This window comes from Peromyscus californicus, unplaced genomic scaffold, assembly GCF_007827085.1.
Source record: "Peromyscus californicus insignis strain IS unplaced genomic scaffold, ASM782708v3 Scaffold_20__1_contigs__length_68692818, whole genome shotgun sequence".
Taxonomy (NCBI): Eukaryota; Metazoa; Chordata; class Mammalia; order Rodentia; family Cricetidae; genus Peromyscus; species Peromyscus californicus.
Window position 1 is genome coordinate 45481650 of NW_026294503.1, and position 25569 is coordinate 45507218.

General features: G+C 48.9%; 1 protein-coding gene and 1 long non-coding RNA gene across 2 annotated transcripts in view; one reads left to right on the plus strand and one right to left on the minus strand.

Annotated features, from left to right (window-relative positions):
- The window catches only part of LOC128116793 (uncharacterized), a 28377-nt gene extending 19242 nt beyond the window's left edge, over positions 1-9135 (minus strand). The window contains exons 1-3 of the long non-coding RNA XR_008220594.1: positions 9022-9135; positions 8329-8680; positions 6653-6728 (exon numbers count right to left, since the gene is read on the minus strand). This is a non-coding gene — a long non-coding RNA (uncharacterized LOC128116793). The remainder of the gene's footprint in view (positions 1-6652; positions 6729-8328; positions 8681-9021) is intronic.
- Grap2 (GRB2 related adaptor protein 2) lies at positions 1286-25099 on the plus strand. The gene is made up of 7 exons (XM_052748387.1): positions 1286-1655; positions 11124-11215; positions 14333-14452; positions 18997-19165; positions 21602-21820; positions 23341-23457; positions 23894-25099. The coding sequence occupies exons 1-7, from the start codon at positions 1455-1457 to the stop codon at positions 24071-24073; spliced, it is 1098 nt and encodes a 365-aa protein (XP_052604347.1). The 5' UTR covers positions 1286-1454; the 3' UTR covers positions 24074-25099.
- Positions 25100-25569: the final 470 nt, after the last annotated feature.

Consider the following 25569-nt stretch of genomic DNA (forward strand, 5'->3'; position numbering starts at 1 on the left):
CAGGCGACATTGTCTTTTTTTTTCTACTTCAGGCTGCCTCAGCTGGGGAGAGATTTGTCCCATAAAATTAGGATTATCGTTGTTATCTCGCTACAGGATGCCATGTAGCCCAGGCTGGCCTCCTAGTCACTATGTAGCCAAGGCTGACCTTGAGCTTCTCATCCTCTGGCCTCTGCCTCCTGAGTGCTGGGATTACAGGAGTGTACTGCCATGGCTGGTTTATGTGGCGCTGGGGATCAAACTTCTCATGCATGCTAGACAAGTACTCCATCAAGAGAACCACCTCTCAGCCAATAAAATTACTTGAAAACATACTCATGGGGCTGAAGAGATGGCTCAATGGTTAAGAGCACTGACTGCTCTTCCAGAGGACCCACGTTCAATTCCCAGCACCCACGTGGCAGTTTACAACTATCTGTAACTCCTATTCCAGGGGATCCAATACCCTTACAGGGACATACATGCAGGCAAAACACCAATGCACATAAAATAAGAATAAATAAATCATTTAAAAACACAAACACTCTCTGGGCTGGAGAGATGGCTCAGCAGTTAAGAGTAAAAACATAAATACTCTTTAGCTGTATTGTGTATAGTATTTGCAACTGTTACTTAACTCCGTTTTACAACTTGATCCACTGAATATTAAGATTTTTCATTCTAAAGATGAGGGGATAGATTCCCAGAGGTTTAGTTACTTGGCCAAGATCATACTCACGAACACACACACACACACACACACACACACACACACACACACACCCCCCACTAGTATTCCACTCTGTTCTTTGTGACATTACCACCAGCTCCTTCAATTTTTTTTTTTTCATAAAATGTCGGATATAAGTGGACATAGTGAACAGCACATGGGTGTTATTGGGAGGAACGTTAATTCAATTCAGAAACATCAAAATGGAAATTTCTGAAATGTTCTCGGGTTACATCATGATGTTAAGATAAGCTATCGGACAGACTGGGTTTCCCGGCTCAAAAACCGAAATGCGTCCTGCTGTCAAACTGGGCAGAAGGACGCTGAGTTCCCCATTGGCCAATACTGTCTAATTCTCTTAAATGATTCAGATGTAAAAGGGAAAATGGCATCTGTCTAATTAACACCCGCCTGGTTAAATATAGCTGCCAAGGGACAGTGTTTACTGAGCAGTCTTTCCAGCCCCCTGGGCCTCAACTTCCAGTTGATAGCAAGCCTTCTGTCCTTATCATCGAGAAACAGAGATGCCCCCCAGAAGCGGCAGCCGGCCACAGCAGGCCAAGGGAGCTGGAGGGAGAGGGGCTGGGCTGTCTCTGGCTGTAGTTCCCACTCCTGGTGTCTAGAGGTTCAGAGAATGACTCTGGGAACCAGATCTGGAAGGCTGCAGCAGCTCTTGTTGCAAACATGAGCTCTGGCCCTGCACGGCCCTCTCGGCTGCCTGAGCCTAGCTCTCCAGCCTGCAGACATGCACTGGGCCACCCTCCTGCCCACCGCTGAGCCTGCCAGGCAGTACCATCTGCTTTGCAACCCGTCCCTGGTGGAAAGGCACAATGACCACACTGTTTCTCTTCCAGCTTCTTGTCAAGACATGGAAGCCGTCGCCAAGTTTGATTTCGTGGCCTCGGGTGAAGACGAACTGAGCTTTCACACTGGAGATATTCTGAAGGTAGGTGATGTGGGGTCCCAGGGGAATGGTGAGGGGCTGAGGTTCCCTGAGCCTGGTCACTGAGGCCACCTAACAACCTATACCTTTGTCTTTGAAAGAATGTGCACAGTTCTTTTTTTTTTTTTTAAACTCTTAGTGTTGTCTTTAAAAGAGAGTTTCAAAACCAGATGTGAGAACATGCCTCTAATCCTGGCACTCAGGAGGTGGAGGCAGGAGGAAGCTTTGGCTACCTGGTGAGTTTGAAGTCAGTCTGGGCTCCATGAGACCCTATCTCAAAACAAAAACAAGACAGAGAGAGGAGAGAGAGAGAAGGAAAAGGAGAGGGATAGAAAGTCTCAAAGTTTCTGTCTAGGGTCACCTCCCGACCACCCATGTGTAGACAAAGCTTTTTAGCCAATGCCAAGCCTTACCCCATTAGTACTGCCTGGAAGACACACAGAGGGACAAGGGAGACATGTGTAGGGCCTTTGCTATAGAGGACACAAGTGTTACGTCCTTCATCACGATAGCATCCCAGATTCCTGCTGGGTAAACGGAAGAGTCATTGTGTATATGTTCATGTGTGTATGTATGCAGGTGGACATGCATACACGTACATGTGCACATGTATATGCACGCCCGTGCACATGTGTACATATAAGTGTAGAATCCAGGAGTTGACATCAGGTGTCTTCTCCCTTTGCTCTCCACCTTTTTTGGTGGGGAGGGATGGTTTTGAGACAGGGTTTCTCTGTGTAATTTTGTGTAATTTGCCTGTCCTGGACCTCGCTCTCTAAACCAGGCTGGCCTCGAACTCACAGAGATCCGCCTGGCTCTGCCTCCCAAGGGCTGGGATTAAAGGCGTGTGCCACCACCACCCGGCTTCCACCTTAATTTTTTTTTGAAACAGGATGTCTCACTGAACCTGGAGCTCACTGATCCGGCTTAGGCAGGCTGATCGGCGAGCTCCAGGGATCCACCTGCCGCTACCTCCCCTGTGCTGGGATTGTGGACACACACATCTGCACCCAGATTTTTGGGTGGGTCCTCGAGATCTGAACTTAGGACCTTATGCTTGCATGGTGGGCTATTTACTGCCTGAATCCTCTTCCAGCCCCAGAGCAACCATTCTTAAGAAGTCTTGCTTTGAGCACAGCCCGATGCAGTTTCATGAAAAGATAAGTCCACATCCCCACCAAGCATTTCCTTCTGGGCACCCATGTGCTAGACACCGGGTTAGGTGGTATAAGTCACCCTCCTCCCCCCGCCATGCCTGTGGCGTGGAGTGGGCAACACAAGCCTCTGCTGGGCTGTCGTAGATGCTGTCAGCTCAGTGCTCAGGAACACGGGTGGGAAACATGAGAGTCTACCTCGAAGTAGTGTGGAAGAATGGCAGTAAGTATGAACATCAGGAGCTATCAAACTCACAGAAAGGCAAGGCCAGGCTCCACACGAAAAGGGTGCAGGTGGAGGCAGCCAGCGAGAGGCAGCAGGCCTGAGGTGGCTCAACAGAGGCCACGCACACCCAGCCACTAAGAGGCTCCTTAACAATTGTTTACAAGCCCTGCTTGAGCTGTAGCGGCCACTTGCAGAGCGGAAGTGGCCTTGGGCTTCTTCCGCATCTCAGGTGTGCATCAACCTACTCCCTTGTGATTCACAAGAGAATGTAAGCCTGTCCACAGGACAGGAGCCTGAGGTGGCCGCGGGCCCCTGTCTGACCTCAGGGCACCCTCCAAGAGCATCCCTCAGCTCTTGTCCTCAGCTGCCCAGGTGGCCCTCTCGCGTGTCTGCCCGTCACCGAGTCCACTGTTGTATCTTGCCCCAGAGAATTATGGGCAATCCGAAGGCCCTTGTGGAGGTGTTAGAGGACAGCTTGGAAAGGGTCCACAGAGCACCTGCGTGCAGAATAGAATGGCTCCAGTTGTCGCTTAAGCCCCCCACCCCCAGGGTGTACCCTTCTAACTGCTTTCGGCTTGGAAGAGCTAGCGATGTGGTTGACCCCACAGTGTCCCAAGTTTGACATTTTATAAGCCAAAATATGTCCAGGCTACTGATGGAGGAAAAGGTGGCTTTCACTGGAGTCACGGAGACATTGGTCATGTGATGAAAAGTCCCTCCTCCCTCCCTCCTCTATGGGGCATTGTGACCATTCAGATGCCAGCCACGATGGAGCGCCCACGGCTCCCGCTAGCTCCCGTCCTTATGTTGATCACACACAGAACTCAAGGCCTTGCTCAAGCTCCCCGTTCATTCTCCTCTGTTACACACAGGAGTGGAAGGGAAAAAAAACGAGCAACGGAACGTTCCCTGGGCTGTGCTTCCCAGCCTGACTCCTTATCGATTCTCTCTCCTCTGTTGCCCAGATGGAAACAGTTCTCCGCACTGCATGCCCTCCACTTCCTCTCTTGGCTCCAAGGCCCTCTGAAGTCAGCCCTTTACTTCGCGTCCTGGCTAGCTTCCTGTTGCGGTCATAAACACCATGACCAAAAGCAACTTGGGGAGGAAAGGGTTTATTTGGCTTACGCTTACATATCAAAGTCCATCACTGAGGGAAACCAGGGCCACAGCTCCAGGCAGGAACTGAAACCATGGAGACCATGGAGGAATGCTGCTTTCTGATTCATGGCTTACTCAGCTACCTTTGTTATATAACCCACCTGCCCAGGGATGGCACCGCCCACAGTGGGCTGGATCCCCCTACACACACACACACACACACACACACACACACACACACACACACACACACACACACACACACACACATCAATCATTAATCAAGAAAATGCCCCCACAGACTTGCCTATGGGCCAATCTGATGGAGACATTTTCTCAATTTACATTCCCTCTTCCCAGATGACTCCAACTTGTGCCAAGTTAACAAAAAAACTACCCAGCACATGCTGCAACCTCCTTCATGTGACTAGAATGTTCTTCCAAGACTCCTATGGAATGAGACTCTACTGGCTGCCCCTCTCCTGGAGCTCATTCCCTTGCTCAGTAGCACTCCTGTCTCTCCCCCTCCCTCTCTCCCTCCTCCCTCCCTCCTTTCTTCCCTCCCTTTCCTCTCCTGAGTTCTCCTATGGGTCTTGTTTGTGAGCACTCCTGTGCTCTCTCTAAGCAGATATATTCACCTCCCCGAAGCTCTGCCCTTGGCCTTCTGATTCTCCTCCTTTCTTTGGAGCACCTCACCCCCTTTCTCTGGCTCTATACTAAAGATCCTCCAGTCTGCACCTTGTTCCCTCACTAACCTCTGCCTTGAACCCCAGAACCAGTTTTCTGCTAAATGTTACCCCGTAGACTCCAGCCCTTGACACCAGGCTCACACAACCCCCTTTACCCACCCCACCCTAACTTCCATCCAAGCTAGTCCTCGCCACCAGCTGAGTTCCTGTTGCAAGCCAGGACTGGCACAGGGGCTGTGTGTACCCTGTAGCATCTCAGCAAACCCAGGAGGTTGCTTTCTCCACTCTGTAAATGTAAAGCCACATGTCAAGATCACACAGGTAGACAGTGACTGCGCCCGGGGCCTGGGTGGAGCTCTGTCTTTCCTGTACACTATCTGTTCTAAATGCATTTCTTTCTCCAAGTCCCCCAAGGGAGGCTCTTCTCCATTAGGGGGAATAATGTGTGATGCTGGAAAAAGGAACACAGGTTTTGCAACCATATGAATATGGATTCAATTCCCAGCCTGTGAGCTGTATGGCTCGGGCCTCGGCCCCGTGTCCACCTCTGTCTGTGGAGGCGTTACCTATCCTGCAGAGTCCAGGAAAGTCATTAAAGGTAACGGCCCTGGCCCAGAGCAGAGACTGAGCAGATGATGGCCATATTATCACCAGAGCATGCCTTCCTGCTCTCTCTGCCCTGCTCAGACGATCACAGCCCCCTGACTGACCTCACTGCCTCCTGCCCCTTCCTCATTCAATCACTCTTCATACTGGTCCCAGAAGGACTTTTCTAGAAGACAAGTCAGATCATATCATTCCTTGCTCAAAAGTACTCAGGGTTCCTATTAACAATTGATTGAAATCTAAACCATTTGACTCCAACGCACTTTCCAGGCTCATCACGCTCGCACACAGGCACACCTGTGTGCACACATACACATGGCACATATCTTTGAGGACACACTCTCCCTGCCGCCCTCTCCCTCCCAGTATACATCATCCTTTCTCAGGCTCCGCCTCATTCTCCAAGTGTCCTTTTATACATGACCATCTTTCCAGAGACCCCCTCACTGATCCTCTCCCTTCCTTACTACCCCTGTTCCAAGCAAAGCCAACCCCTCTCCTGGCCTCAGGCTGTACTTCCAGGGCCATCTTACACCATCACCGTTACTTACCACATGTGATCTTAGTTGTCCATTTCCCTGTTAGCTACCCCACTAGCCAAAGTTTTATAGGGATGGGCCACACATACTTTAGCATCTCTAGGAGCAGAAAGTTACTTCTTACTAATATTTGGTGAGTGAGTGAATGAATGAATGAATGAATGAATGGTGGGTTCTTCCATTGGTGAGCTCCCTGAGAGCAGAAAGACTCCAGCTCAGCTCTGTGCCTTCTTAGCATCTGGCACAAGTCACATCCCCAAATAGGGACCCAGTGTACATGTCTCGACCTGGGAAATGGCATCTAAGCGGCCATTTAGGATTCCATCAGAAAGTCAACCCCGCCCACCTTTTCACATTCTGCACGTTGCAGCTGTAGAAGACGAAACACAGAGAGCCTGTGACAGAACTCTGGTTCTGAATGGCGGCCATTAGTGACCATGTCAATCACTCCCATCCTCAGGCAGAAAACACACCACACCCAGGGATTCCTGCAAACCATTTCAAGGGCAGTTCTGGAGTGCCCTAGAAACTCACTTTGAGGTGCTCAAGTTTCTTGATTGGCCTTCAGTGCTTAAGATTAAACAGACTTTTTCATTAGAGAAGTGCAAAGAAGTGTTGGGCTGGCTTAGCCGCCAGCGACTCTCTCCAGCTTATTCTCTGCATTCCAGCTAAAACAATAGGTGCTTACTAGGTGCTGATCCTCATGGGATGGTAGACAAGATGGTGGATGAGGAACCTCTGCCAAACGGCTAGATCCATGTTTGCTGGGGAGAAAAACAGTTGGAAAGGACATTGGGAATCACATTTTTCGCGTTCGTACCTGTAGCTACACAGGGCACAGATCTACATTGGAATTTGCCAGCAGCTTTGAAAATTGGCTTTTGACCCAGTTTGTTCCTACCTGTTTCTGTAATGTGTCTAAGTCGACCTCATTACTTCTAAGACTAAGAGAGGCCTAAAACCACCGGCTTAATCCCACACAATCAACTTCTCGGGGCTGCAGCTTTCCACTGTGCCTCTAAGAGCTGTACTTCCATCCAATTTTACATTTTTCCCCAGCTGTACTTTTGGCCTTTCTCTTCCCACATCTAGCTGATGCTCAGGCCATGTAACCTAGAAAATTATTCTCTTAGGGAACATTTTAAGAAAGACGATACAGCAATTTAAGTGTAGAACTTCGTGTGTTTGGGCTGAGCTCCTTGCTCAGGTTTACATGATGGTTACAAGAGATAGGGGGAACTGAATTGATGGAGAGATGAGAACAGGAAGCTTTGGGGCTCAGGGCCCACAGCAGCAGGAGGAAGCCACCACCCCTCAAAAAAAAAAAAAGAAAAGAAAAAAAACTTTTCTTTGCAGAAAATGAGATTTAAAAAAAAAAAACAGTTCTATACTCCCATAAAATGCCTGGAAATTCACCTCTCTGGAAACACAATCTCAGGTAGATCAAGCCCCAGGTGGTGAAGACAAATGGCTGGCTGGCTAGCTGGCTGTCGGGGACAATCTTTAGTTTCTAGAGGAGGTAGATGAGTACTAGGCATGATTACTCAGATTGCAGCTTGTTTCGGGTCAGAGAACGAAGTACAGAGTGTGATTCGTACTGTGATAAGCCAATTTCCAAATGGCGTCTTTCACCTCACTCCTGCTCGCTTTGGATTTGACATTGGTTACCCGGGCCAAACCACACACACACACACACACACACACACACACACACACACACACACACACACACACACACACACACAGCCCCCGCCCCCACCCCTGGTCCCCTGTGGTAGGAGAAACGAATTCCAAAGCTGACAGCAGTGCATGGAGGGAAATGTTCTTGAGCTTTTTGAGTGGATAGAAGATGCCACTGCTGAGTTGCCTCGCCTTCCCCCTGACCTAGATCGTGTGCTTCCCCACCCCCTCGCTCCCCTCGGCATACACAGACCCACACCCATCCTCAGCAAAGCCATTTGATGTTAGAAAATTTTCTGTTCTCAGCAATTCTTGAGCACAAATATGGGACACGCTTTTACTGCTACAGAACAAATGATTACAGCCCAAACATTCATGTACAATGCTTGCAAGGATTGCAAACCCTTCCATGTCTTTCAGAACTGGAGTCTTCGCTCATAAAGATACTGCACTGAGCAGAATTATATATATATGTTTTGTTTTGTTTTTTTTAAAGAATATATACCAGCTGGGCAGTGATGACACATAACTTTAATCCCAGCACTCAGGAGGTAGAGGCAGGAGGATGTCTGTGAGTTCAAGGCCAGCCTGGTCTACAGAGTGAGTTCCAGGACAGCCAGAGCTACACAGAAAAACGCTGTTTTGAAACAAACAAACAAACAACAACAATAAGAGAATATATACCTTCAGAAGGGTGTTTCTGTGCCAGAGCTCTGTCTGTCCTCACCTCAGCTCTGTGAGGCTCGAGTGGGTTGTTATTGGCCCCACTTTTCAAATGGCTAATTGATGTGTCCTGTGTCACACAGCTAGTGACAGAGCTCAAACCAGAAACCAGGTCTCCTTGTTCCAACCCTGATGGCACGGTCCCTTTTCTTCAACCTTAGCAGTGATATTAGAAGTAATGCCAGACATGATGGTGCACACTTTTAATCCCAGCTCTTGGGAAGCAAAGGCAAGCTGATCTCCATGAGTTCAAGACCAGCCTGGTCTCCATAGTAAATTCCAGGGCATCCAGGGCTACACAGTGAGGCCCTGTCTGAAAAGAGAAAAATAAAATAAAATAAATAGCTCCTAGGCCTGGGGGTGTGGCTCGGCTGGTAGGGAGCTCACCTAGTATGCAGGGAGCTGGAGACTATTCCCAGCACAGCGTAAGCTGGGTGTGGTGATATTTGCCTATAATCTCAGAACTCCGAGGATAGAGGCAGGAAGATTAGAAATTCAAGACCACCCTCAGCTGCACAGGGATTTGGAGGTCAGCCTAGGCTATATGAAACCCTGTCAATGGAAGGGAGGGAGGGAGGGAGGGAGGGAGGGAGGGAGGATTGGCTATTGCTGTGGGAGAGAGAAATCCGAGGGACCCAGGGCTTCCACTCCTACCCTTCTGGATGACTCTTGGAAACCCCAGTCACCGGCCCCCGGCTCTCTCCTACGTCCAACACATACATCCACAGCTCACTGAGTTTTTCTTCTCAGTTGAAGAATTCAACTGGAATTCATCCGCTACAAGCTGAAGCCCACGAGTCCCTCCTGCTCCTCCTTCTCCTCTCTATTTCAGTAAAGACATCACCACCCACTCAGTCTCCCAAGCTAGAAATCCAAAGTTTTCCCAGAATCCCCTTCTCCCTCAGCTACCCCAAATGGTTACAGAATCCTGCCTGATTTTACTTCCTCGAATCCTCCGAAATAGGTCCTTGCCTCTTCTTAGCTCAGACCCCATTATCCCTTGCCCGGTGGGCAACACCCATCTTCCTTCTGTTCCTCCCCGGGTTTTACCCCACCCCCAGCTCATCTTCAAAGCTCCTCTTCAACTCTCATTCTTACTGTCATTTCCTGGCTTAGAATCTTTTGGGGGTTCTCTATAAATCTGAAGGTAAAAATCCAGCATCATTAACCACAAGGCCCTGTACCTCTAACTTCCCTAGTTAAACCCCAGCTAGAATGGAGACACTGAACTCCAAGAACGCACCACAAAAGTGGGTCCTCAGTCATCCCATTTAACCCAATTAGCTCACTGCCTCGGCTGGAGAGGTCTCCAGGCAGTCTTCCCCATCTTCCCTCTGCTTCTCCACCTACCCTAGCATCTCCACCCATGAAACCGCGTTCAGCTCCGGGAAAGAGAAACAAGGACCTAAGCAATATCAAAGAGCTGGTATTCCTCCAAGCCCGGAAATGGGGGAGGGGCCATTGGAAAGAGATTCCAGTGACTTGGTGGCAACAGGTTTCCCAGTCTCTTATGCGGCCGGCCACCCTTAGGTCGAGTCGTTGTGCTGGTCTAGGCCCACATCCTTTAGAAACATTCTCAGTGGAGATAGCAAATACTTTCAAGGGTGTCCCATTTTTTGAATACACATACAGTCATGTCTGCTGAGTAGTGTGAGCGACCAAGGCAGGTGACCACATGTGGGTGGCAGTCGAGGTGGGTCCTGTAGTAACGAGATGGAACTCTTGGTTTTGTTTAGGATCTGACTCCAAGTTTATAGAGGGCATCCCAAAAGTGTCTCTGTAGAGAGCACTCCCCTCTCCCCCACCCCCTCACACTCAAGTTCTCACTCTGTGGACTGGAACTTGCTACAACATAGCTCAGGCTGGCCTCCAACTGATGGAAATCCTCCTGCCTCACTTTCCTGAATGCTGAGATAACAGACATGAGACGCCATACCTGTACTATCATCCCAGGCACCTTGAATCCTGTCCCAATTTTCAAAATTCAAAATAGGAATATAAACATTATAGTTTAGAAAGCTGGTCTCGATTAGATATCTAAGTTTTAATCTCCTTGTTTAAAAATAAATTTTTAGTCAGGCATGGTGGTCTACCTCTATAATCCTAGTACTTGGAAAGTAGAAGCAGGAAGATCAAGAGTTCAAAGCCAGCTGGGTGGTGGTGTCACACACCTTTAATCCCAGCACTTAGGAGGCAGAGCCAGGCGGATCTCTGTGAGTTCGAGGCCAGCCTGGTCTACAGAGTGAGATCCAGGACAGGCACCAAAACTACACAGAGAAACCCTGCCTTGAAAAAAAAATTAGCTAATGAATTAGAGGCTGACAAGATAGCTCAGTGAGTGACTTTGTTCCCACAAGGTGGAAGGAGAGGACCACGAGGACTTGACCTCTGACCTCCAGTAGACATGCTGTGGCACATCTGTCCACATGCCCAGATGCAGGCACATAAACAAATAAGTGTGAAAAACTGAAATCGTAAGAAAGGATTCAGGGCATTGTCTGAGTGCTAGATCTGAGCTATGATGGGGTGACGTGAGTTGGTGGCCTCCAGTGGAGAAAAAGAGTGGTGTAAAAAGCAGTCACACACCATCACACATCAGAGACTGAACCCGTGGTGCCCCCCGCCTTCCCCACTAAGCCCTAGAGCTGATGTCCCATCCGGGTCCTTAGGCTTATTATTTCCTCTTTGCCCTTCAGCCCCCTCCTGCCGCTTGGTGTCTCTCACGGGAGTCCTTGTCCTTTGTTCTCTCCCCCTAGATACTGAGCAACCAAGAGGAGTGGCTGAAGGCGGAGCTCCGAAGCCAAGAAGGATATGTGCCTAAGAATTTTATAGATATTGAGTTTCCTGAGTAAGTATTTCCAGCCTGCCAAGATGGGTCTACCCACACATGCTCCCCTTACTTTTTCAGTCCTCACTAAAATTATCCATGCATACCCAAGGAACTGTCAGAAATGGCTGCCTCTGGAGAGCTCCCTCTCCAGCCTCCAGAACCTCACAGCGGAAGGCCAGGGTGGGAGGTAGATTTATTTGCATGGCATCACATTCCCTTCTGAAGTTTACACCGCGTGCATGGATCGCCTATTTAAAATTTTTTTTATATATATATAAAAAATGAGTTTGTGAGTTGAAAATCACCTATAATGAATGCAGCTGCAGAATCTCCAAGAATTCCAAAGGGGGCACTGTTGGACATCCCATTTCAAAAGCCATTCCCGAACAGCTCCTCTCCACGATGGCCTAACATTGCGTTCCACCCTAAGCAGGGATCCCAAACTGTCTCCTCTTGCTCACCCCAGTCAGAGAGAGGGGACGGGGAAGGGAAATTCCCCCCAGAAAGAGGAAGTGAAACACTGAGATTGGGCTCTGTTTGTCTCAAGAATTGACCACAAGGGTTAGATAGAAATCTAATCTTGTCTCAGAGCCAGGGTCTAGCCCCAAGAGTCTAGGCTTTATAAAAAAGAAAAAAAAATCATAGTCATGTTGATGACTCTAATGAGGGGCATTGGTGTCACTTTCCATGACCCAGAAGAGACCATTGAACCACAAGGCTGACCACTGACCTCCAATGGCCCCTTAGTGGCCCTGTGATCTAGGAGGGGGGAGGCCACTTCATGCCAGTCACTCTCCCACCTGTCTCTCAGCTCTGCCACCATCCTCCCAGGTGTGTGGGAGACAGGGAAAGCACCAGAAGAGGAGCTCCTTGGTTCCTCTCCCTCCCTTGGGCCCATTTCCACAGGACCAGCACCTCCCGCAACCACATTCAGATGCAGCTGTCAGTGCCTCCAGCAAGCACACTGCTGATGGAGCCGTCTCCCCTGACCATTTTAAATGACTTTCCTCCCCAGCACCCTATCCACATTGTTTCCATTTTCTCTCCTGGCTCACAGTCCCCTGGCATGCCATTTTGATTATTCTGTTGTTTATCCCATGTCTCCTGAGCCACCCAGAATGTCAGTTCCCTGAGAGTGCCATTGCCTGTCTGTTCTGTTCACCACTATTTTCCTAGCACCAGGAAAACGGTCCCACGAGTTCAGAGATGGTCAATAAAAGCTGTCAGACCCAGCCCAGGTCGGAGCCATTTGTAATCCCAGCACTTGCAGTTAGCAGAAGGAAAATCAGAAGTTCAAAGCCAGCCTATAATATATAACAAGTTTGAAGTCAGTCTGGGCTACATGAAACCCTATCTCAAAAAATAACCCCCAAATGATAGGTTGAGTGTGGTGGTATACACCATTGATTCCAGGCACTTGAAAGGCAGAGGCAGGCAGAGTTCTGTGAGTTCGCAGCCCATCTAATCCACACAGTGAATTCCAGGATATCCGGGGTTGTATAGAGATACCCTATTTCAAAGTAATTAATTAACTACATCAAAAAAAATAATAATAAATAAGAAGTGTTAAATAGCTGGGCAGTGGTGGCGCATGCCTTTAATCCCAGCACTTGGGAGGCAGAGGCTGGTGGATCTCTGTGAGTTCAAGGCCAGCTTGGTCTACAGAGTGAGTTCCAGGACAGCTAGGACTACACAGAGAAACCCTGTCTCGAAAAACCAAAAAAAAAAAGTCAATAAATGAAAGAGTAGCTTTCGAATAACAAGGAAGCTTGAACCCCTGGCCCCCTGTGTCTGATACAAAATGTATGAAAAATTTTGGAAAGCTTAAAAAAAAAAAAAAGCCCATGCTCAATTCCAGTTAGAGGGTGTAGCTTTTTGAAACATGCCTGCCTGCCTGTTGCCTCTGCGGAAAGCTTTCCTTCGAGCCGTGGCTGCTGTGGAGCACACTGACCTCCTCCTCCTCCTGTCCCTGGTGTTTTCTACATGTGGTCATCAGTTGTTCACCCCTGAAGAGATGTGAGACACCAGCAACCCCAGGCTCCAAGCCCTCCGGGCACCACCAACCTCCTGCTGTCACCCAGGTCTGGAGGAAGAGTGTCCCTCCCGTTATCTGAGTCTGGAGTCGAGGATCTCAAATTCTAGAAAGCACAAGGGAGTCGGAAAGCTGAGGCCTGCCATGCATGTGTCCTAAAGGGACTTGGGCATTGATTAGCCTTCAGATGGCAGCAATTAGAGCAGCCACCTAGAAGCAGTGTGATGGGGTCCCACCGCTGCCGGCCGTGAGGGAAACCCTCGTTCTAGGGTGAAGAGGAGTGTGTGGTTTCCTGCCCCAAGCTGCAGCCGCTGTTCCCCTTACCTGGTGTGTTTGATTCTTTTGAACATTCCAGCCACTGCCACCCTGACTGTGCTCTGGGAAATTTGGTTTCTCTCCCATTTCTGTTTTCTCAGCGAAGATGTTTCCAGTCTGGATTTTTGTAGAGGGTGACCTCAGAGCACAGGGAATAGCTCACAAAAGAACTGAAGAAGCTGGCTGGAAATGCTGCTGTTAGACTTTCTCATCTCCAAGTGTATGCAAGATTTCCTGGACACCTGGCAGTCTCTGCTGGACATGGCCATCCAAGTCCCTGAGGCTCCCACGTTAGCCCAAAGAGTCTGACCCCTGAGCTGGAACTGTCCTGAATGCTCTTGGGGAAATGTGCCATGCCACTGGCATCTCAGGAAGGGCATGGTGCCCAGGCCTTGTCTACCAGTTTGACTGGGAGCCCTGCCTCCATGCCTGCAGCAGCCCTTTTCTATCCCATAATTCCTCTCCTCTGATGTCCCTTCCTAGTGGCAGGAGGCCGCATCCCGCTGGGAGTCACTCCCACAAGGCCCCATTTTTGGTGCAGCAGGATTCAAGTTTCACAAGCTAGAGAGAAATTTCTGGAGAGAAGGCACAAGGAGAGCAAGTCCAGAGGAGTGGTCCATTGCTTCCCTGAAAGCTGACGAGTGCCATCACTAAGTTTTAAAATGCATGCCCCATACGCCGACTCAGGGCCCCTGGCCTCTGCCCTTGAGTCACATCTTTTCCACGTCCCTTCTCCCTCCCCATCACCATCATGTGTCTCAAAGAACTCTTTTGTCCTCTCACTACAGGTGGTTCCATGAAGGCCTCTCTCGACACCAAGCAGAGAACTTACTCATGAGCAAGGAAATTGGATTCTTCATCATCAGGGCCAGTCAGAGCTCCCCAGGAGACTTCTCCATTTCTGTCAGGTACTGGCTACTCCCAACCCCCCCTTGACCCTTCTCAGTCTGCCACAGCTCAAGCTGGTAGGTTACCCAATGATAGAGCATGGTGGCATCTCTTTAACTATATTACTATTTCCTCCCCAAAACATGCGTCCTCAACTCGTCCATATATTGATTTCTGCTCAAAATGATGCACGTAGCAGTGGTACACACCTTTAATCACAGCACTTGGGAGGCAGAGGCAGGCTGATCTCTGTAAGTTCAAGGCCAGCCTGATCTACAGAGTGAGTTCCAGAACAGCCAGGGATATTAAGAACCAGTTGGAGAGGGGGGGGAAAGGTGTGTATTTATCTGCTTCCCTGTCTAGCCCAGATACTTCTGGAAAGCAAGTTGATCTGCTTTATGTGTGTGCTCTGAACAGAGCACACCCTGTAGACATCAAGGGACATCTGTGGAAGGAGGAAAGGGAGCTTCCACTTAACTGTGTCCGTCTGGAAGTTTGAACCTCAGCCTTTTCTGTTCTGTCAATAGAGGGCTGAAGAAAGGCAAGAGAAAAGCAATTCCCCAAGCCGCTGCTGTGAGAAGCTGCCGGACACAGAGCCAGGCTGCTTCCACGCAGCAAGGTTCTGACAAAGCCAAGCTGAGAAGAGCAGGGTAAAGTTGAGGGAAGCCTCTGGGGAAGGGGATCAGAAAGACCTTTGACCCTGTAACTCTTGTGCTGCATCTTATAGGAAGTGACTCAGTCCAGGCAGGGACATGACACAGACCTAAACTGAGAAACCCCAGATCTGAATACAGCGTGTGTGGTCAGCATGTCAAAGACTGCAAGCCAGACTTGGTGACCGCATAACTAAAGTGCATGAAATGCAGCTTATAGCAGAGGAGGAAGGAGCCCCGAGCCTGCACAGGACACACCTCCTGCCCGGGGATTTGATAGGCAGCGCTGCCCTGCACTCGTTGATAGATTTCAAAAGGTGTGAAGCTTTATTGCTTCCTGTGAAGAAATCTAATCTCTTGTGATAAACTGTAGCTGCTTTGTTATTTAGAAAGAAAGGATCTTCAAAAACGGAGGTAGGAAGGACTAATAAATGATGGACCAGCCATCTAGAGGCATGTGCGCCGCAAGCGTGCTTACAAATACCTTGGGCTCCTTAACATCAGCAAACTTGACAGCTTGCTAAAATGTAAAGAACATATTTACTGTGTGTGCATGTGTATGTACGTGGCTGCTGAGGGGTATATATGCACATATGGAGGTCAGAAGTTTGGGGAATTGAGGATCTCCTTCAACCATGTGGGTCTCAGGGACTGAACTCAGGGCATCAAGCTTGGTGGTAGGCACCTTTACCCGCTGTCTTAGTCACTGTTCTATTGCTGTGAAGAGATACCATGACCAAGGCAACTCTTATAAAAGGAAGCAGTTCATTGAAGCTGGCTTACAGTTTCAGAAGTTTAGTCCATTATCATCATGGCAGGAAACAAGGCAGCATACAGGCAGACATGGTGCTGGAGAAGTAGTTGAGAGCTACATCCTGATCTGTAGGCAGAGAGAGAGAGACTGGGCTTGGCATGGGCTTTCGAAACTTCAAAGCCCACCTCCAGTGACACACTTCCTCCAACAAGGCCATGCTTCCTAATCTTATCAAATAATGCCACTCACTGGTGGCTAAGCATGCAAATATATGAGCCTATGGGGGCCATTCTTGTTCAAACCACCACACCCACTGAGCCATGTCACTAGCCCCTGTACTCTTAATTCTCTTTAACTAAAACGTCTTCATATCTTAGGCAATCATAAATATTAGCTCAAGCCAATATTACTTAATTTCAAATTCTAAACCCATTGGATCTTCATTGATGAAATTTTGCCCTGTTAATAAACCTTATCAATCAAACCCATTTTATTTTTATTTTTTCCTTTTTCTGTAAAATTATGTGTGTACGGGTAGGTGTTTTGTCAAGCAGCAACATGATGTCCGTTGTGATTGCTGGGAGGGACTGAGTGAAGAATAGTTATTATACACAAGAAATACTTCCTCCTCTATGAGTTGAGATACCAGATCTGGAAGAAGAGCCATTATTAATGTTCAAATTCCTGAGGAAGATCAGCAGTGATGGCCATGTGTCCGTTTCCACCCTGATTCAGTTGGATAGGAAGTGACTTACTTACCCTTGGTTATGAGTAGAACCCAAATAAATGATGAGAATAAAGGCCCAAAATTCTCGTTCCCTCCAAACACAGACCCCTAAATTCATCCTTAAGAAGCCTCCACTAACTTTCAAATGAATCTCTACTCTCCAAAGCCCTTTAACTCTTGATTTTTCTGCTGCAAGTGGCCACTGATAGCACTAATACTCACGCACCTGCAACATGCAAATACAGACCTGTTTGGAAAAAAAACAACCCATTTATTTATTATTTATTGTTTTGTTTTGTTTTTCAAGATAAGGTCTCTCTGTGTAGCCCTGGCTGTCCTGGAACTCACTCTGTAGACCAGGCTGGCCTCGAATTCACAAAGATCCACCTTCCTCTGCCTCCCAAATGCTGGGATTAAAGGTGTGTGCCACTGTAGCTGGAGTTATCTCCAGTCCCAATGGGGCCTGCAGCCGCTCAGACCCAAGTAAACACACAGAGACTTATATTACTTATAAGCTGTATGGCCATGGCAGGCTTCTTGCTATCTAGTTCTCGTATCTTAAATTAACCCATTTCTATAAATCTATACCTTGCCATGTGGCTTGTGGCTTACCAGTATCCTCACATCGTACTTCTCATGGCAACAGCAGCTGGCAGCATCTCTTGACTTAGCCTTCCTGTTCCCAGCATTCTCCTCTCTGCTTGTCCCACCTATACTATACTTCCTGCCTGGCTACTGGCCAATCAGCATTTTATTTATCAACCAAATCAGAGCAACACATTCACAGCATACAGAGCAATTGATATCCACAGCATGCCACCATCAAAAACAAAACTTTATAACCAAGAAGGACAACTTGGCTGTGGAGTAAGACCAGAGCTGATAGTAAACCCTCCCCCCCTTGTTTTTAGATGGCTACAGTAAGATTTCTGCAAACCCGGTACAGATGTGCCTGGCCACCTAACTCAGAATGATAGCAAAAGGCACTGATCTAAAAGCAGTCAGCATGCTTACCCAGGCTCACTGGGATCAGACCGGACATTCTCCCTCAGGTTTGCCAGGCATTCACATTGACCTTGACTAAGCCCTTGGGCCTCTCTCAGTCAAGCATCCTCATTGGTAAAACAGAAGGCTGAACTATGTCCAAGGTCTTTTCCAGTTAAAATCTACAACTCCATATAATGTGTTTCCACAAAGTACAATTTATAATCTTATTTATATGAAACATAAACTTAGACTAGATCAAGATGAGATGGGTCAAGACATTTCTGACAACAGGAAAACAGCAGGGTCTTTAAAAACAACAACAAAAACAAACAAACAAAAACAGCCCTCTGCTGCCAGTCTGTAGCAGAGAACAGAACTCTGGTGTTGCCTTGCTTCAAATAAACATTACAAAAGCACCTTGATTACCCAGGCCTTACTGGGAATGGGTCTGAAGAGATGGCTCAGTGGTTAAGAGCACAGTACTCTCACACAGGATCCAAGTTCAGTTCCCAGCACCCACCCACATCAGAGGGCTCACAACCACCTGTAACTCCAGCTCCAGGAAATCCAGCTGCTGGCTTCCACAGGTACCTGCACTCACATGGCATTTACTCACACAAACATACACATCATTAAAAACAAAATAAAATTGTAAAGATATTTGGAACATTTTTCTTTTCTTGCCCAACCTTTTTTACATTTACTTGTTTGTTTGATGTGCGTGCATGCGTGTGTGTGCGTGTGCATGTGTGTGTGTACAACTTGGAGGACTTGGTGTTTTGGGGGGAATCAAACTGAGGTCCTCAGGCTTGACAGGAAGTCCCTTTAACCTGCTGAGCCATCTCACCAGCCCCACTTTTTCCTTCTAAATGTTTGTCCATCATCCAAGACAGATCCCAGCTCGCGTTGATCACATTCTGTTGACGGTCCCTCCCACAAACCTGCTACTAGAGCTTGGGTCAGGTTGTCCATGTCTATTTCTCCCGCTGCCGTGGAATGAATGGCATGACATGGCCATGGCCCTCTTGAACTTCCAACGGCTATGATTACCTGCATGAGACCTACACAAGACAGGCCTAATGATGTCCCACCATGGAATGCGGAGAAGATCACAAGCCCCCTCCCCCAGGATATGGAGACAGTTACTAGTGACATGGGAAGAGAAACACTCTCTTCAGTGGTATAGCTGCTTGTATGTTGTCCCTGGTACCATACATAGCAATAATTAAACTCGTTGGACCACCAAAGTAGACTTGAGTGGAATCTTTACTTTGTTCTGTCATTGGTGCCCTATCTGGGTGGAACAGATGTTTGTTTATGTCACCCCCCTCCCCCCCAAGACATGTTCATACAATGCCTGCTCAAACAAAACTTCACCGTCTCTGGGTACAGACGACCACCCAGCAGGGACATGGTCACCAATGAGTTTGCTTGATCCCCCAGGCATGAGGATGATGTGCAGCACTTCAAAGTCATGAGAGACAACAAGGGCAGTTACTTCCTGTGGACTGAGAAGTTCCCGTCCCTAAACAAGCTGGTGGACTACTACAGGACAGCTTCCATCTCCAAACAGAAGCAGATCTTCCTTCGAGATGGAACCAAAGAAGATCAGGTATGCCTCGGGTCCGGATGAACTCCAGGCCAGGGATTTCAGGTAGCCTGAATTCCTGTGTAAGCCACCAAAAAAAAAAAAAAGATATTCTGATCCGAAGTCAGATCTCAGGTTTAATCCAAGCTGAACACTTCCTAGCTGTGTGGCAACTTTGGAAGGTCCTCAGATCCTATTTCCTTAAGACAGCATAAATAGGGGGCTTTGAGTGTAAGAAAATCTAGTGTCCCCCAATCTCTTCCATCACCCCTAATCCCACTGCAAATACACTATACACGTTAGCTCACATTGGAGGTGCTGTTGTTCAGTTATGTGTGGATCTTACATCGCTGTTCTCAGCCCAGCTCAGGAGCCGCTCAAGGATCAGGGTGACAGACAGCAGTACTAGAGAGTAGCCTAGGGGTCAGGACTAAAGCACCAGGCAGTTTCCTGACGGCCTCGGGGAGTACAGGTACTGTGTAGGTTTAATCCCACTTCATTCCTGACTGCTTGTGTCACCTAGTCAAGTTCAGAACGCTTTTCTGAGGCCTGGAGAGGTGGCTCAGGAGTTAAACACATTTGCTGCTTTTCCAGAGGATGTGAGTTTAGTTCCCAGCCTCACATTAGAGCCTCACAACCACCAGTAATTCTAGGTCCAGTGGATCTGACGACCTCTTCAGACCTCCTTGGGCACCTGTACACACGTAGCATACATATACACAGGCATAGACCCCAAATAAAATACCTTTTTTCTCAAAGAGCATTTTCTGAAGCTGGGTATGGTAGCACATGACTGTACCCAGTACTTGGGAAGTAGAAGCAGGAAGATTGCAAGTTCAAGGCCAGCCTAGGCTACATAGTAAATGCCAGGACAGCTAGGGCAAGCAAGACACTGCCCTCAAATCCAATAACATGCAAACAATAAAAGGATGCTTCCTGAGTTTGTGTTTTCTCATCTTAGTATGAAAAGCATAATAGTCTCTCCCTCCCTCACTGGGCCTTTGTGAAGATTGAATATGGCATAGTCACAACCCCTACCACAGAATCTGGTCCACAGCAGGCAAGCACCAAAGACATGATAATCAGCCTTCCACAAGGGAACTCACACACATATGTACACATGTGTACGCATACAAAGTACAAACTATTTCTCAGGGAAAAGAACATGGTTCTAAGAGATAGGTGTAATAAGCCGGGTGGTGGTGGCTCACGCCTTTAGTCCCAGCTAGGGAGGCAGAGGCAGGCGGATCTCTGTGAGTTCGAGGCCAGCCTGGTCTACAGAGTGAGTTCCAGGACAGCCAGCACTGTCTTGGAACCCTGTCTTGAAAGAGAGAGAAGGAGACAGACAGACAGACAGACAGACAGACAGAGGCGTAATAAAGGAAAAAGCATCCACTAGCATAGCTGGAACCCCAGGGATAGGACACGTGTGCTTTGGGGGAGTAAACCCTCCCTTCCAAACCACAGCTGTTTTCAAGGCTGGGAAGCCACAATCATCAGAGAGGAGGGTGTTCCCATCCAGAGCACACAGAAGTTCAGAAAACAAAGGTCAACTGAGATCTTGTGGATTATTTTAACCAGGAAACGGACAGAAGTATTAACTCACTAGGATTCGGGGCTCCGAGATAAGAGAGGCAGTGGAAAGTTGTCGTTAAACCGGATTAAATGAGTTAATATTTGTACAGTGTTAGTATATACTGAGCCCAACTTTCGATGTAATTGTTCGTTCAATAAAAATAGCAATAAAGTATTTCTGATTCATGAGCTGTTACAATATGAAGCCGAGAGGCCTTGTTCCTTCCTGGTACAGGGGACACCAAGGCCTGTTTTCCATGGCTCTGCCAGAATGTTGCTGTCTTGGGTCCTTGTCACCAGGCTATAAATGACAGCTCCAAGCTATGCAAAGTCAAAAGCAGAGCTATCTGGAGGGTAGGGTGTCCAGCAGTTTGGCAACATGTGGATTGTTTATCTTGTGGTTAAATAATCCACAAGGTCTCGGTTGACCTTTGTTTTCCTTTCTGAACTTCCGGTGTGCTCTGGATGGGAACACACTCTGCTCTGATTATTGTAGCATCCCAGCCTTCAAATCAGCTGGGGGTTTGGAAGGGAGGGTTTACTTCCCCAGAGCCTACAGGTCCTTTTCAAATCACCTGTCCCTTTCTGCCTGAAAAGTAGAATATTTAAGCTTGATTACAAAGAGAAAAACAAACCCAGTAGGAATGGATTGAGTGGAGAGCACATGGAAATGGTTAGACCAAATAGAACTTGTCAACCAGAGGCCTGAACTCATGAACTAGGGAAGATTTGAGAATGCAGGGACCACTTTTGATCATGCGGAGGTCCAAACCTTAGATTTCCTTTAAGCCTTATCACCCCCACCCCCAGTTACTGTCAGGAGAGGGACAGGAACGGGGAGGCCCAGGGAAAGGGTGATTCTGGAGCCCCTGTTTTCTTTTCCAGGGTCACCGGGGCAACAGCCTGGATAGGAGGTCCCAGGGAGGCCCTCACCCAAGTGGAAATGTAGGAGAAGAAATCCGCCCTTTGATGAACCGGAAGCTGTCAGATAACCCTCCTCCCCGTCCCCAACAGTACCACCAGCACCAGCAGCCACCTCCTCAGTTCCCACCAGGGCCACAGCCCCCTCCACAGCGGTATCCGCAGCACCATCCTTTTCACCAGGTATCCGAAGAGAGGGAAGGGACAGAGCAAGGAGGGAGGGAGGACCTGCCCACCCCACGGCCCAGGCCTGGACCAGCCTCCTGAAAGATTCTGGGCCCTGTGATGGAAACCACCCACCCAAAACCCATATAGCTCCCAGACTGAAAACACACACACACACACACACACACACACACACACACACACACACACACACACACACAAACCCCAAAGACTAAGTCTGTCAGCAGAATTCCAATTCTTGCCCCTTAACCCATAAAAAGAAAAACGGATTAACACCTGCAGCAGCCTTGTTTACCTAACCCTGCCTGTTCCAGATGGGATTGCCACTGGATGGACAATACACTAAGATGACATTTGTCCTACATTCCTCCACAGGGCACAGGGTCCTGTGTGAGCTGCCTGTATCTGCTTCCCCAGGTCCATATTCTGCTACCAACCCCCACTACCATGCGAACAGATAATCCGGCAACTGGCACCACATTTTGTCATTGGCATGGCTCGGTGCATTTCCTCTCTTTTTGGCTTTTTGCAAGCTGTTCTGTCGGCCTGATGGAGCTTCCCTGGTCAGTCCCATTCCTCCTTCAAGCTGGAGCCCAGGCAACCCCTCTTTCCAGACTCCTTCCCTGATCGACCCCGGCATGCCTGGACACTTTTCCATCGGTTCACTTAGCACATTACAGTAGGTGGTTCTTCCTCTAAACTAGTACATTTTCCTAATTTTTTTTTTAACTAGGAAAAGAACCATACAAGCTAGGTGTGGTGGTGCATACCTATAACCCCAACATTTAGGAGACCGAGGCAGGTGGATTAAGAGCACATCTCTAGCCTGGGCTACATAGTGAATTCAAAGCCAGGCTGAGCTACAAAGCAAGACCCTGTCTCAAAAGTAAAAGAAAAAAATGGGGGAGTGGGCACGTAAAGAGATAGGTAAGGAGGAAAGTGTTTGTAGGCAAACGAGAGGGCCTGCAGTCAGATTCCCAGCACCCACATAAATGCCAGCATAGGGGAACGCGTCTTTAACCTCATTGCTGAAGCGAGTGAACAGCAGGTCCCAGGAGCTCATGGCCCTGCCAGTCTAGCTGAATCAGTGAGTCCCAGGGTCAGTAACATCCCTTCAGGTGGATGCAGAGTGACAGAGGAAGATGCCCAATGTCAACCTCAGGCCTCTACACTCACGCCGTCACGCTCTCACATGTATACACACAAATGATGACGACGACGACGATGATGATGATGATGATGATGATGATGATGATGATAACTGCGTTCCTGAGGCATGGGTACATGACTCCCAGATAGCTGCTATGTCACTGGATAAATGAAGCCCATCATCTTCTTTAGAATCTAAGGTCCCCTCAGATTCCCGCCTGTCCGTTTTCCAAGCTGAGGGGTGATGGTCAGCGGGTGTGAGTTCTTGGGTGTGAGTTCTGTCGACTGCACCCAAGCAAGGCACAGGGTTGGGGTTAGGTTGTGAGAGACGCCCCTGCTGATAACAGCCCTCTATTGCGTGTCTCCAGGACCGCCGTGGAGGCAGCCTAGACATAAATGACGGACACTGTGGCACTGGCAGCGAGATGAATGCCACCTTGATGCAACGGAGACATACGGACCCCGTGCAGCTCCAGGTGGCAGGGGTGAGTGAGTGGAGAGCACAAGGCAGCCTCTCGGGGGAGGGTTCAGCCTGGCTCAGCAGCTCATTCAGGCTGCTGTTTGCAATATGACTGTTGAGCTTTGCCCTGTTCTTGCTCTTCCGGTAGTGGGAGACGGGTGACCTTTGTCCCGGTGACCCAGTGCCCTTGGTCTCAGGACAGGCTCAGTGGTAGGGCACCTATCTTACATATGTGAGGTCCCAGTGTCCACAAAAGCAAAACAAGACCATATCAAAGCTGGTGAGTGTCCCAGTACCTTAGTGGCCAGGGCTGTGCATTCCAGGTCTGCTCTAAAGTGCTTCAAGATCAGCCTTCTGGAAGGTCCAGGGGACTCAGGATAGAGTCATGGTTCCGCTGTCTGACAGTTGCTCCCAAGGCCAGTCTTCCAAGCTCATCCGCATGTCTCTCGTTTCCCCTGTAGCGAGTGCGCTGGGCCCGGGCCCTGTATGACTTCGAGGCTCTGGAGGAGGATGAGCTGGGATTCCGAAGTGGAGAGGTGGTTGAAGTCCTGGACAGCTCTAACCCGTCTTGGTGGACCGGCCGTCTACACAACAAACTGGGTCTCTTCCCTGCCAACTATGTGGCTCCCATGATGCGATGAGTCCTGCTGGGAGGCTAGAAGCTTTTTGTCCGAAGCTGCCGGCCAGATAGGGACAAGGGAAAACAGCTGGACTTTATAACTATACATGCATGCATGTGATGTTCATGTATGCCCGTGCGTGCACAAAACATGTATGCCCATGTCTACACACAACATTTTATACTAGTAATTTATTGGCAGCTGGGTTGGTTCATTGACTGGCTTGAGAAGGAACTTGAGTGAAGAATGGGATGCTTTTCCGGCTCTTCTCTGTGTGAGAGGGCAGTAGGGAGCAGAGAGCAGGACAGGGAAATGGACTTCTCCCAATCCTTGAACTTTCACAGCTTCTTTCCTGGCTTGGGAAGTTTCCAAGAGAGCAAGCAGCTAGGCAGAGGTCACACCCCAGCGATGGACGCATAGGACGGGGCTGGGCTTGGCGAGGCATGTTAAGTAGCTCTCCTGGCGCCGTCCACCTACAGGGTAGGCTTCCCTCCTGTTCTCCACAAGGCAGGCACTGCGCCCTGAGAATTAAGGTATAGCAGATCCAGGGCCACGGGCACCAAGCAAGTCTGAGCAGGGAGTTGGCAAGGGTGTGGTCAGGAGTCTCAGCTTGGTGTGGGAGAGCCTTGCAAGCCTCAGGCCTAGTCAATGCCTGGCTGAAACTTTTACTCTCCACCAGTGACTGTCCCTTGGGTAATCCTGTTCCCCTGTGGCTGACAAGAGAGAGTGTCTCTAACATGGAGACACCACAGAGCCAATTGCTGGGGAGCATGGGGGTTCTCCACAGGCCCTTGTGGCTTGCTTGAATGTGACTTCTGTTTTCCCAACTGCAGAGAAAGCTGTAGCCTAGATTCTGCGAAGTGCTTGGAGAAGCCCTGGCTGAGGATGTGGGATGTGTCAGAAGCCTCATTTTGTGGTTACAAGGGTTGTCTCTGGGGCACGCCCTTGGGTTTTGCTCCTGATTTTCTGTGGTTGAGGGTATCTTTGCCAGTGGGCCAGAGGGAAGCCAAGAGCATTGACTGCAGATCAATAAACAGATTGACAGATTGACTCTAACCCTGGATCAAAGCCTCATGAAAATGAGTTTCCTCTTCCGTCTGCATGCTAGGCCACTGCGGGCCTCCCTCCACCTAGGAGGAGGAACTCCGCTGCCACTGTCCCTCTTTGTTGCTTCAAACTAGAATTGTGTGTCCTGGTCCTACCCTGAGGAATAAAGCACAGAGGAGGCTGGCTGAGGGGAGAGGACACTGGAGGGGAAGCTCGGTGCCTTTGTGAAGCCTGGCAACAAGCATGTCACAGCAGAAGGCCTTTACAAGTGTATCAGTGCGGTCACATGCGGATATGTGTGTGTTCTGAGATAGGAAAAGAAGCTCTGGGGTGGAAGTGGTGGTGGGGGTGTGTGGCAAGGGGCCCTGTCCCCTGTGTCCCCTCCTGCTTCAGGGAGGGACTGGAGGGCATCTGTTACTGAAGGCGATAAAAGAACAGTGTGACTCACAAGCCACAGCGGTGTGGCATAC

Coding starts and splice junctions, on each gene's coding strand:
- Grap2 (XM_052748387.1), top strand. CDS start 1,455: ATGCACTGGGCCACCCTCCTGCCCACCGCTGAGCCTGCCAGGCAGTAC. Junction 1,656..11,123: donor ACACTGGAGATATTCTGAAG/GTAGGTGATGTG, acceptor CTCTCCCCCTAG/ATACTGAGCAACCAAGAGGA. Junction 11,216..14,332: donor ATAGATATTGAGTTTCCTGA/GTAAGTATTTCC, acceptor CTCTCACTACAG/GTGGTTCCATGAAGGCCTCT.